Here is a 12,705-nt window from a genome sequence, read left to right as displayed (position 1 = left end):
TTATAATTATTTTACAAAGCAAGGTTTGACATTTTTTCTCTATTTTATTCTTATAACTAAATTTTACCAAATAAGCTTCTAATTTAAAGAGCACTTAAAATTTGATTTCTCAACACAATAGTAGGTTGCCAGTTGCCACAAAACAAACCAAGGACTTGACCGGTGGTTCGAGTCCATCTCCCCTTGAACTTCCTCGTATATTATATATACCAATCAAGAGAAAAGGTTATATCCAACCGTCTTGAAACTCATAAAAAGCTTAAACAATCGATTAATTTAGATTTTAATTGAAGGCGTAAATGGCATGGAGATTCAGCTAAGATTCTTTACAGGATATGCAAGGGACCTATTAGACAGAAGCCATGGGGACCCATCATTATTGCACTAGTATAAATTCCTTTGTGAACCAACTAGTGTCAGCTAGAGGTTTCCACATTTTCCCTTCATTCTGTCATACATCCTTTGATACCAATTTTTTGCTCTACTTTTTTTTTAATGGAGGCAATAGAAGACTCTAAAAGCAAACTTTCAAATACCCAAGGATCGGAGGAGTCATGGGATGATGAAGAGGTTCAAGAATTGGTCCAAACCCTCTCCAAAGAGAGAAACTCGTATGGCAATCATCTTTATTTCTACCAAGGCTTTTGGTGTACATCTAGGGTGCTTAGAGCCATGATTTCTTTCCAAAAGCACTTCCAAGCACTTGATAATGATGTTTTTCTAACTAGTCTCCCGAAATGTGGCACTACTTGGATGAAGGCCTTGATTTTCACAATTGTGAACCGCAACCATTTTGAACTTAAAAACAACCCTTTGCTCAGCTTAGGCCCTCACCAAGCTGTACCCTACCTTGAGCTAGATCTTTACTTGAAAAACCATTCTCCGGATCTTGAAAACATCCCTCAGCCAAGAATTTTTTCAACCCATACGCCTTATGCTTCTTTGCCACCTTCCATTAAAGAATGTTCAACTCCTAAAATTGTGTACATTTGTAGAAATCCGATGGATATGTTCATCTCTTATTGGCATTTCACTGATAAATTACGATCTGAAAACGTGGATCCACTACCATTAGATGAAGCTTTCGAGATGTTTTGTCAAGGAATCCATGGCTTTGGACCATTTCCCGATCATGTGTTAGGGTATTGGAAGGCAAAACAAGAAAATCCCAATAATATAATGTTTTTAAAATATGAAGATCTTAAGAAAGACATTGTTTTTCATGTGAAAAAGTTGGCCAACTTCTTAGGTTTTCCTTTTTCAAAGGAAGAAGAGAGACAAGGAGATGCAGAAGAAATAGCTATGCTGTGTAATTTTGAGAACCTGAAAGGGATGGAGGTTAACAAGAGTGGCAAGCAACCTTTTGGAGCTCCAAACACTGCCTTCTTCAGGAAAGGAGAGGTGGGAGATTGGAGCAATTATCTCACACCTTCTATGGCAGAGCGCTTGGAGAAGCTTGTTCAAGAAAAGTTAAATAAGTCTGATTTAACATTTAAATATTTGTCTTCCAAATAATTATGTGATCATTTTGCTTATTTTATGCTCTTATTTAGTGTATTTGTGCGAGTAGACATACATATATAAAACTATCCTTGTTGTTTGCTTTTAAATGTCTTATTTCATTAACTCTTAATTTTGAAATTACTTAAAAGTTTCTATTACAATTGCTTAAGGAAATACTATATAACACAATTAACTAATGACATACTAACTCATATAATATATCTAATATTTAAAACTAATCGAAATAACTTATTATCTGACTACTCAAAAGAAATAACTATCAATAAAGTTATGATTTATTATCTCTATACTATTTTTTAGTAGTCACATTATTCAATTGTTAGACAATATATATAGCATTATCTTCTCTCGTTTTTTTTCCCAAAATACATGGAAAGGCTTTCTCTCTCTCTCTGTCTATTTGGTTCTTACAACTAATTGATTAGAAGTGAAAAATGAATTAAAATTCAACATCAATTTAGCCTTTAAAAAAAAAAGGATTTAATATCAATTTAAACATAAATGAGTTGGGTATTATTTGATAAGTTGTTGAAAAATTTGAAATCACTAGAACTTTGTCAAGTATTTAATTATTTCAATAAATGTAATCATTTATATTGGGAAAATGGAATTATCAAAAAAAAAATCTTGATTTCTTTTAGTTTTAAATTATTAGGTTGACATGTGACTGAAGTTTAATAAATAAATGCCACGTTGTCATATTTTTTGCCATTCATTTCATTGAAACATGATGTTATGCCATTGCCATGTCATTATAAATTAAAATATTCACAAATTAATTAACAACAAAGTTCACATGTTTTATTCTTTACAAAATATTTTTAAAATATTTATTAACAAGTCACGTAATGTAAATTTAACGTATACGAATATTATAGTACCTAAACCCAAATTGAAATATATCCAAGTTTTCGGGTCTTTTTCTTTATTCTTTATTTTATATTTTCAACCAAACCTTTTTTCCCTCTATATCTTACATGCTTCTTTTCTTAAGAAAATGTTACATACCAAAATAATTAACATGGCACGGAAGGAAAAAGAATGGGAAAAAAAAATTAACATGACTAGGCTTAAAACTTTTCATTTTTCATAATTTAAGAAAGCTTCAAGATATAGTCTAAGTGTCTGTTTGGCCTAGTTTTTTTTTTTCAGCATTTTTACTTCTTAAAAATAGAAGCAGGTTAAACAGGCTTTTTGATAAGTTTTTATAAAAGTAATATTTTTTTGAAAAACAAAATTATAAAAAAAGAGTTTAAAGAAAAGCCCCACAAATGAGCTTTTTTTCTGTTTTTTAAAAATATGTTAGTTTTTTAAGAAATACTTATCTTTCTCTCTCAATCAATCTCCCTCTTCTCTCTCTTTGCAAATCACCATACTCTAATGCCAAATCACGATTTTTCACTCCTCTACCGCTTTCTACAAATACTACTTAAAAAACAGAGGACTCAACAGTGAAATAATAAAATTTAAGATTTCTTTTGTTCTTATACAAATTAAGAGAAAAAGACTTAAAATTCAAAATTACATTCATGTACTACTTAAAGGTTTTTTCTATTCTTCACAAATAAAATCTAATACTATTACTACTACATAAATTTAAGAGTTGTTTTATTTTTTTATGAATTTTTTTAATATTTTAACATCTAAAATCGTACATAAATTCAAAGTAGATTTATTCCATCCTGATTTATTAAGTGATAGAAAAGATGACATGAATATCTTATATGATAATTTTAAGCAAAATTAAAATTTATATAATTTATTTTACCAAACAACTTAACAAATAATTTAACTTAATTTTAAAAATTATTAGTTTTCATAAAAATTCCATAATAACTTTTTTATTAAAGAAAATTAAGCCAACAGACTCTAAACCTACCTCTACTCCACTTTTCAAGGCGTGAACGGAGGAGGCCTCCTAATCTTAGTGGCTTGCTCGAAGGCATATGCAATCTCAATCAGCGTTGGCTCTGAGCCCTTTAGTCCTGCAAAACATATGCCAAAAGGCACCCCCTCGGTATCATGTCCAGCGGGGACTATAATTCCTGGATATCCACCTTTTGCCAGAACAGGCGAAGCTGTTGAAAATGGTGACAATAACGCGTCTAGCTTGTTCTCGCTCATCAATTTCTCCAGTCCATCTCTTGACATTTTTGCTAAATGTAATAGTGCCTCCTTCTCTTTCTTGCCTATGCCATTCGTAGCTTCAGCATCGAGGAAAAGCTGTTGCCCATATTCCTTTGTGTTTTCCTGCATGACACAAAACTCAAGCATTCCACTTAGCACCAAATATGTAAGACTGTAAGCTTTAACCATACCCAATTCGGGAAGAACGCATTAGTGAAGAAGATAACTGTATCTGTTGATTGCTGAAATACTCACCAAATCTGAAAACTTTTTGTTGAATGCAATGATATCTTTTAGGGATCGCACTGGAGAAACCACAAGCTCTTTTAGGTAAGAATTCAAGGCCAATTTGAACTCAGCATTCATTGCTACAGATTCGAAGTCTGTGTTGGAGCTATACGCAGCCAGAAACTTGGATTCGTCCAAATTTTCTACCAAAACTGCACCTCCTTGCCTTAATTTGCAGAAAATTATGTTGAATGAATCAGAATTACCCATCTATGTAATTGGATGAAACTAATAATTGCAGAATTTATGATTTGCTACCTTAAAGTGGAGAAATGACGCTCAAAAGCTTCAGCAAAAATAGATCCATTATCGAAATAGAAGAATATATTCCTCAATAAGCCCAATCTCTTCCCTTTGAGACCATAAGGTTTTAGAAACTGTTTGTAGCCACCACCTGGAATGTACTTTGATGCTTCAATGGTTGCTTTATCATTATAATCCAATCCTGCAATGGCATCAAGGACGTATACAGCATCTGCTACTGTTCTGCACATGGGTCTGTTTCAATTCAATAGAGCATGAGCCATACTTAATTTTAATTAGTACGAGAGCCCACCCCACAAGAAAAAAAAGTTGGAATCTAGTGAAATAAAAGGATAACATACAACCAATGGCAAATCTTTAGTTTAGAAGACCTGTACGGAGATAGAACAATATGCTCTGTTTCTTGCTAGGGAGGAACATGGATAAAGTCATTTACATAGAAAAGAATCAATTTAGTACGAACTATTATTATCGTCTTATTAGAGCAGTAGCACACCCAATAAAAAAACTTCTTCAAAAGATTAATAGCACCTACCCAACAGTGTCCTGTCTGGGAGTAATAGGGATGACTCCTGCTCGGCTTGTAAGACCAACAGTAGGTTTGATGCCAACTATTGCGTTGTTACTAGATGGACAAAGGATTGAGCCATCAGTCTCGGTCCCAAGTGACACTGCTGCCATATTTGCTGCTACTGATATGGCAGATCCACTACTTGACCCACATGGATCTGCTGAAAGATTATAAGGATTCTGCATACAAAAAATTCAGGAAATTACTTTTCTTTATTAAGTCAAATTATATTTGGTAATGAATCCAAATTAAGTATAGCAAACAAGAACATTAGAATGATTCTCTATAAAAAATTGCTGACTACAATAAACTCATAATATGACAATTTTATTTATGTTAATTTTTATATTTGCATGGAAAAATTCTATACCGGTATATTTAGTTCCCTCTTATCAACATTACAGGTTCTTTAGCGTGTCAAAACATGTTCGTTCTTAAACTCACCTTTCCCTGGCCACTCCGGGCACACCAGCCACTGGGCGCTCTATTGTCCCTGAAATGAGCCCACTCACTTAAGCTAGCCTTTCCGAGAATAATAGCCCCAGCTTTCCTCAATTTGGTTACCACGCCTGCATCTCGAGGTACGACCGACCCTAGCAGCGCAAGTGAGCCAGCCGTGGTGCTCATCTTATCCTTGGTTGCAATGTTATCCTTGAGCAGAACAGGAATACCATGCAGGCCACCCAGTGACCCTGGTGCTTTAGCCTTACGCTCTCTGTCCGCATTATCAGCTTGATACAGAGCATCCGGGTTTACCTCTATGACCCCTCTCAGGAGCGGGTTGAGTCTGTGGATTTCTCCTAGGTAGAACTCAACGAGTTGCGTTGAGGTGAGTTGGCACCTCTCGAAAGCAAGTTGGAGGTCGTGCACAGTTGCTTCTTTGATGGAGAATGCATGGTTCGGTTTGGAATGAGACCCAGAGGAAGACTTGGCTTGAAGAAATAGAAACGTCAATGTTAAAAACAGGGGAAAGCTTAGAGGAGAGTATTTGGTAGACGCCATAGCTATAATTCAAGGTACCTGGTTCCCTCGTTCAACTCTTTTAGCCTGCATAGAGTCAGAGTTTCTAGTAAATATATAGAACCTGGCAGAATTATAATTTCTTTATTAATGTAATCATATTATTATAATTGCCATTTATCAAAATTTCCGCACCAGAAAAAAAGTGACGTGATGTCGTAATAATTGAATTGGAACATCATAACTGACAATGACGCCCTTTTTCTTTTGCCCCACAAGTCTTGACCAATTAAATAAAATACAATGCACAGAAAAAACATGCTTTTTTTCTTTGGGTTTTGATGGTTCCTCAGCCATGGCTGTGACATGGCTTTATGTGATAAAGTGAATCGGCACTAACTTGGGTGGGTCAGACAAATGATGCCTTCTTTGTATGGAGGAGATAGAAAAAGCAAACTTTTTTGGTTATTCTTTCTCCGAATTAACGATTGAAATTGCATGCTATGTAGTGCAGTAGACTATAAAAATCTTTATCATCTTGTAGACATATTTGTTGTCAAATTACACTGAGAGTTTTGAATTTAGAAATTAGCAATCACCTGAGTTGACAGTCCATCCTGTCTTCTTTGACAACCAACGCAAAAGACAAATGACTGGCAATGTGATAAGAGCAGCATCAGGAATATGCTTAGTCCTCCAATTCAAAAAACAGGAGCAACATCTACGTCGAAAGTCACCACTCATAATTAATCAATGCTTCTAGCTTATCCCCCCCTCCTCAACTTCTCAAATCCATTTCTTGAAAATAAAGCTGGCTTTTGAGGTACTCAAGCCCTAAGTTCGACCATAAATTTGTCCATTATTCAAAACATTATCCACTTCTATAAACTTAGCCCAACCAGAATTTGAAAATATTTTATCCATTTTATTCATCAAAATTAAAATCTTTTAATTAAAAGTGATTTTTTATTCGGACAGCTTATGAATTCTAGTAACTAATTCATTGAGTATATTCAATGTTCAAACTGCATCAATATGTCATGAAAAGTCTATTGCATTAAGTAAAAGAATTAGAATGACATATGAGTTGTTAAGGTTAATAAAAACACCTTTTAAAAAAAATTTGAGTATAAATAAACATAATATTAAAAAATCTAAAATAAAACTAACTTTAACATTATCCATTTACGAGATACTTACGATGCTGCTGTGTACACCCGTTATCCTCATTTTATTCTGGCATTAGGAAAATGACAATATTGCTGCAGTGTAAATGAATAATTTTTTTTTTGGCCTTTGGCTGATTCAACCGACCATGGTGAGGGGCATATGTTAAAGCAAATCCTATTTCGTTCATAGTGGCTAGAACCAATCAAACACTTTCTTGGACACATGCTAATTTTGTCATGAAAGATTAGGGTTCGTGATAAATCTTCTGGTTTAACAATTAAATTATCTTACGAATAATTATCTGATCACTTTATTTATTTTATGCTCTTGTTTAGTATGTTTCTGTTAGTAGACAAAACATAGATAAAATTGTCTTTGATATTTACTTTGAAATGTCTTATTTCATTAGCTCTTGTATTTAGAAATTTTCAAAGGGAGAAACTCTTTATTGAGAGTTGATCTTGTTTTTTGAGATGAAGTATTTCTACTTTATAAATCATCATTAGCTAACATTCATAAGATAAACATCCTCAAAGAATATGTATATATATAGAGTTCAATCGATGAGAATTCGATGTATATACAGTTCATTTGTTACTCACAGCATCTTCCATAGTTGCAGGCCATCCTTGCGTGGATGATAGACCATATCTAACCCTGTCATTCTCGCCATCTTCTGAGAATTTCTGTGTTTTGGGGGTGCTGAGAAATATACCCATCTATGTCTGCAATTGAATGAATCACGTTACGTAAGCTTATAGAATTCAAGAGTATTTAAAAACGACGCGTTGTTTTATTGATCTCCCCAAGTTCTGCAGCTCTAAAAATTTAGAATCGTGAGCTATGATGAAATATATTTGAAAAACTGATCTGTTATTTCAAACATGCTTTGCTTAAAAAAAAAAAAGACTAGGCAATAAACTAAAGATCACTGCTTTGCTAAGACCAAATCAAGGAAAAAAAACAACTAAAATACTCTTAAATAACAAAACAAGAGGAACCCAGATGCTACTTTGATAGATGAAGATCAAATAACACAAGATCGAAAAGAGAAAAAATGGTTAAAAAAATGATGCTTTATAGAGTTTTAAGTGCCCTTACATGCCCAGCTGGGAATCTATAGAGGAACAAGACACTGGGGCGAGTGGTAGAATCAGGAAAATATGTTAGCAGTATCGGAAATGGAGTCCTTTCCAAAGACTAACAAGAACCCAGGGGAATTTCTCGGAATCTGAACGGGAAAACAAGGGAAGAGAAAAGTAAACAAGAGAAGAGAGAAAAATAATTATTAAAGACAAATTCTTTTGAAATCAAGGGCGTTGCTTGCTGGCTACTATTGGTTGACTTCTGGGGGCATTTTCAACTTTTCCATTGCTTTCTGCCTTTCTCTTTTGACCGTTCGGTTGGCTTTGCTTGCTACCCTCGATTTTACTGCGGCGGAACGGGTAGATTTCAAGTCTTCAAACTTCAAATATTTGGACACGACAAAGATTTCAGTGCAAGGATAATCAATCTAATCACTTTTCTAACCATGGATTTACCCGATCACTAATCTTTGTAGTAATCAATTGTTTGCTAATCCAATCATGATTTCTTATGTTTTCTTATTTATTTTTTAAAGTTTCTTATGTTTTTATTGTGAGGGAAGAGAGTCAAAATCAAGATAAAACAAAAACATACCTGCCACAAGAGAAGAACAATACATTTCTTGATATGAAAAATATAGGTTTTTCTTTTTAATTTTCAAAAGATAGGTGCAAGAAGAAAAAGAAGAAGAAAAAAAGGGAAAAGCGGAGTTCTAGGTTCTAAAAAAAAATTAATTTTATTGGTTGAATAAAATAAAAAAAATTAAATATATAATTGATAACTTATATATAAATTTTAAAATAAAAAACATATGAATTAATTAAAAATAATAATTAGTTATATAAACCTGTGATTAATATTAATTGATTAATTATTTAAAATTAATTAAATTAAATAGTTAACTAATTAATTAGTTAATTAAATTAACTAAATAGGTGCAAGGAGGAACAAAAGAAAAAAATGAAAAGAAAGAAAAAGCAGAAGAAAAAAATTAATAAAATATTTTCATATATAATTATAGATTAACCAAATATTCGCATTTTTTTTCTACCAAAAAATTGTTTGGGCTTTTAATGGATCTAGGATAAATAGGGCTTCTTTCGATTATGGGTTTCTTGCTGAGTCCAATCTTCGAACTACTATTGATGATCGGGATAGTTTAACCAGTCAAGATGCTTCAATTTAATTAGTTAGATCAATTATTCCAAATTCAAATTAAAAAAATAAAAAGAAGAATATATCAGCGAATTTTTTTTCTACAAATTAGATTTTGAATGGGTTTACATCATTTGCATTTGGGTATTAAATTCCTATTCTAAACAATATCTTTATATATATATGAAAAACAAATGTATATTTTCATTTTGTTAGTATTTTGCTTCCCTTTAAAAATTCTTTCTTTTTCTTTTGTTAGTAGATTTGATATATTTATTGAAGAAAAATAACAATATTAATTATTATTTCACCATATTAGTTCAGTCCCCTCAAATTTAAAAGTTTGGATCCCCTGTACGTATGTTTTAGGAATTTGGCTTATGTCCGATTCTTGACAATAACTATGGACTGGCAGTTATGTTTTATCTAAAAGATCAAATTAATAAATTGTAATTTAAGGTAATTAATTATTTAGAAATTATATTACTTAAATATTTTAATTCAACGATTAATATAATTTATTTAATAAGACCGTAGCTGGCAACTCGGTTTTGACTTAAGAACAAGCTTATAGATAATTTCAAGAATTGATTATTGCAAAAAAAAATTTTATATATTCATTAATATTTCTATTAGAATATGGTGATTTTTCTTTTCAACAATTTAATTGGTCACATTTTTATATAAAAGATATAGTATTAAAAAGAATACCATCTTATTAATAATTATATATGTAGAATAAAGAGATAAGGTAGCTAAGTTAAGAGTATAACGGATCTCACATCAATAACAAATGAGATGGATTTTAGGTATATAAACAAAAATAATACCTATTAAGTATGTTTTTTGGATTGAAAATATGTGTCTATGACAAGTGTTATCAGAATAGATTCGGATTTTCACTAATATGAGGTCTTTATAAGGATCGAGGTAGACCAAACTAATGTAAGAATCCATCTTCTCTATGGGTAAAGAGTCAGCGACATTAGTAAGAGATATTAAGAGGAGTAGAATGTCACGAATTCCACATCAATAAGATGAGGTGAATAATCACTTATTAAGTATATTTTTTGAGTTGAAAACGTGAACTCATTACAAAAAGAACGTACTGAGAGTAACAAGAATGAGAGAGTCCTAATAGAGGCCTATTTATTCACCCAATAAGGAAGATAGCAAGATTAATCCATTTCTTGAAAATGCAGATGGCTCTTGATGTCCTCAAGCCCTAAGTTCGACTACAAATTAGTAAAACTCAACCCAACCAGAGTTTGATAATATTTTAAGCATTTTATTAATAAAAATTAAATCTTTTGATTAAAGTAATATTTTATTTGAACAACTTATGAATTCTAGTAACTAATTCATCATTGAGTATAAATAAATATAATATTAAGAAATGTAAATATAAAAGAAAACTAAATTTAACCTACATTATCCATTTATAAGATATTTATAATCATCCAACACTGAAATTTACCTAATTAAGGTTGTGTGTAAGGTTAAAAATAATAGTGATTTGATTCCGTTAGTCTATTGCTGCTGTGAACATTTGTGATCCTCAACAAATACTGGTCAATTGCTGCAGTGTAAATGAATAAATTTTTTGGCCTTTGGTGGTGAGGGGCATATGTTAAAGCAAATCATGGGAATACGCTTTGTTACTCTTTATTTATCTTTGCATGGTAATCGTTCTAAATTTAAAGTTGATTCTATTATTTTGAGTAGAAAGAAAGCAACAAAAGTGATCGCAGCCAAATTTTTTAATTGTATTGAGAGTAACGTTTTGGATGCTCTAACTTTTCCTCTCCCAAGGTACGCTGTTAATCTTCACCACCATCTCTTGCTCTTGGTGGTATCCATCCCTGCTTTTAATTGAGAGGGAGGTTGATTTTGTAAGTTTAGAATCAAAACTTTACATTACATTACTTAAGTTGCGAGTTTAGGATCAATTCCCTATGTATTTACTGGCTGTGTATTGAACAAAAATAACTTTGTTTCTGCTTTTTGGAAAAGAGAAAATGAGTTACAATTATCTTTTTATTAAGAAGTTAAATAGATTACCTTTCAAAAAAAAAAAAGTTGAATAGATTAAAAAATGAGTTACTCTTTAAGGATGGGCAATGGGATTCTGCTAAATTGACTTCATTAAACTTGGTAGGACCAAAGTCTTATACTAATTGGCGGATGTTTCGATTTTGGGATAAGCACTATCTATGCATATAAACATAGACCAATACTAAATATAAATTTAGAAATAAATGATCCAAAATCTACTCATTAAAAAGCTCCAATTTGTTTGGCAACTAATAGTAATTTAAGTGTAAATATTCTAAATATGTGATATAACACATATTTTTAACTTTTAATTACATTCAACTGAAAAATGTACATCTTTTTTAGGAAAAAAAAAATACAATAATATTATTCTTGGTCAGTTCAGTATCACTTTTTATTCCCAATGGATAATAAAGTGACATCTAGACTAGGGCCGGCCCTTGGGTGAAGCCACCCAAGCAAGGGCTTTAGGCCCCAAATTTGAGAAGGCTCCAATTTTGAGAAAGATTTATAATTTTATAATAATTATAATATAATTAATTATATTAAAAATATAATAAAGTAAAAAATAATTAATAAAATTATTTGTTCTTTCACTTTTTTAATTATGTGCCTAATAAATCTCAATTTTCTACTATTTTCTTATTTCTATAATGCTATTAATTTTCAACTATATTCTCTTATTTTCAATAAACTAACAGTTATATGTATTTAATCATCTCAAACAACTATTTTTTTCTCACTTATTTCTCTTGTTTCCAATTAACGCATTTAATGATTTTCAACAGCTATTTTTTTTCTATATATAAAACTAATTATTTTTTTTAATGTATAATATCTACTTTTGAAATCTTTCTTTCTCATTTGCTCTTTCTTCCTTTAACTTCAATTTTTATCCAAAGAATACACAACAAGTCTGTTCTTTTATTATCTTCATAAAGTTGTGAGCCTCATTTGAAAGAATATTGCCTTAATGTTGAATGTTCCTTAAAATATAACAACTATTCTGATATTGATGGTTTAGATTTATTTTCAAAGTTAAAAATTTTGAAAGAAATTATACAAGAAGAAAACAGTCCAATTGACATATTTAATCATACAAGAAGACTCGATTATTTTTCAAATGCATATATTGCTTTTAGAATAATGTTAACAATTCAAGTAAGTATTGCTTTAGGAGAAAGAAGTTTTTCAAAACTAAAATTAATAAAATCTTATTTAAGATCAACAATATCTCAAGAAAGATTAAATCGATTGACTATATTATCAATTGAAAAAGAAATATTAGAAGAACTTGATTATAAAAGTTTAATTAAAAATTTTACATCTCAAAAAGCTGAAGAATAAAATTTTAATAATTTTTTTTAATTTTAATAAAAAAAGTCTCATTTGAATATATCGCTTTAGACCTTTGAACTTATTAAGCTGCTCTTGATCTAAACTATACGTACTCGAGAGTTAAATCTTATTAAGGCTTATCGCATTCAAAGCATTCAGGATAATAA

At 31.1% G+C, this 12,705-nt stretch overlaps 2 protein-coding genes across 4 annotated transcripts; one reads left to right on the top strand and one right to left on the bottom strand.

Moving 5' to 3' along the window:
* Window positions 494–1,610, top strand: LOC18599794 (cytosolic sulfotransferase 15). Its single transcript, XM_018122048.1, has one exon. The coding sequence runs from the start codon at window positions 496–498 to the stop codon at window positions 1,513–1,515; it is 1,020 nt and encodes a 339-aa protein (XP_017977537.1). The 5' UTR covers window positions 494–495; the 3' UTR covers window positions 1,516–1,610.
* On the bottom strand, window positions 3,181–8,324 carry LOC18599793 (putative amidase C869.01). 3 transcript variants are annotated; one of them, XM_018122046.1, is made up of 9 exons: window positions 8,006–8,324; window positions 7,507–7,629; window positions 6,334–6,387; window positions 5,795–5,821; window positions 5,219–5,701; window positions 4,739–4,953; window positions 4,198–4,437; window positions 3,907–4,105; window positions 3,181–3,774 (listed from the first exon to the last, which is right to left on the bottom strand). In XM_018122046.1, the coding sequence occupies exons 2-9, from the start codon at window positions 7,621–7,623 to the stop codon at window positions 3,418–3,420; spliced, it is 1,692 nt and encodes a 563-aa protein (XP_017977535.1). In that variant the 5' UTR covers window positions 7,624–7,629; window positions 8,006–8,324; the 3' UTR covers window positions 3,181–3,417. The 3 variants fall into 3 exon arrangements, with proteins under 3 accessions (XP_017977535.1, XP_007029970.2, XP_017977536.1); XM_007029908.2 differs by lacking the exon at window positions 6,334–6,387 and having other exon boundaries at window positions 8,006–8,323; XM_018122047.1 differs by lacking the exon at window positions 8,006–8,324 and having other exon boundaries at window positions 6,334–6,455; window positions 7,507–7,599.

Source organism: Theobroma cacao, chromosome 5 (genome assembly GCF_000208745.1).
Source record: "Theobroma cacao cultivar B97-61/B2 chromosome 5, Criollo_cocoa_genome_V2, whole genome shotgun sequence".
NCBI classification, from domain to species: Eukaryota; Viridiplantae; Streptophyta; class Magnoliopsida; order Malvales; family Malvaceae; genus Theobroma; species Theobroma cacao.
This window is presented reverse-complemented; position numbering and strand designations above follow the sequence as displayed.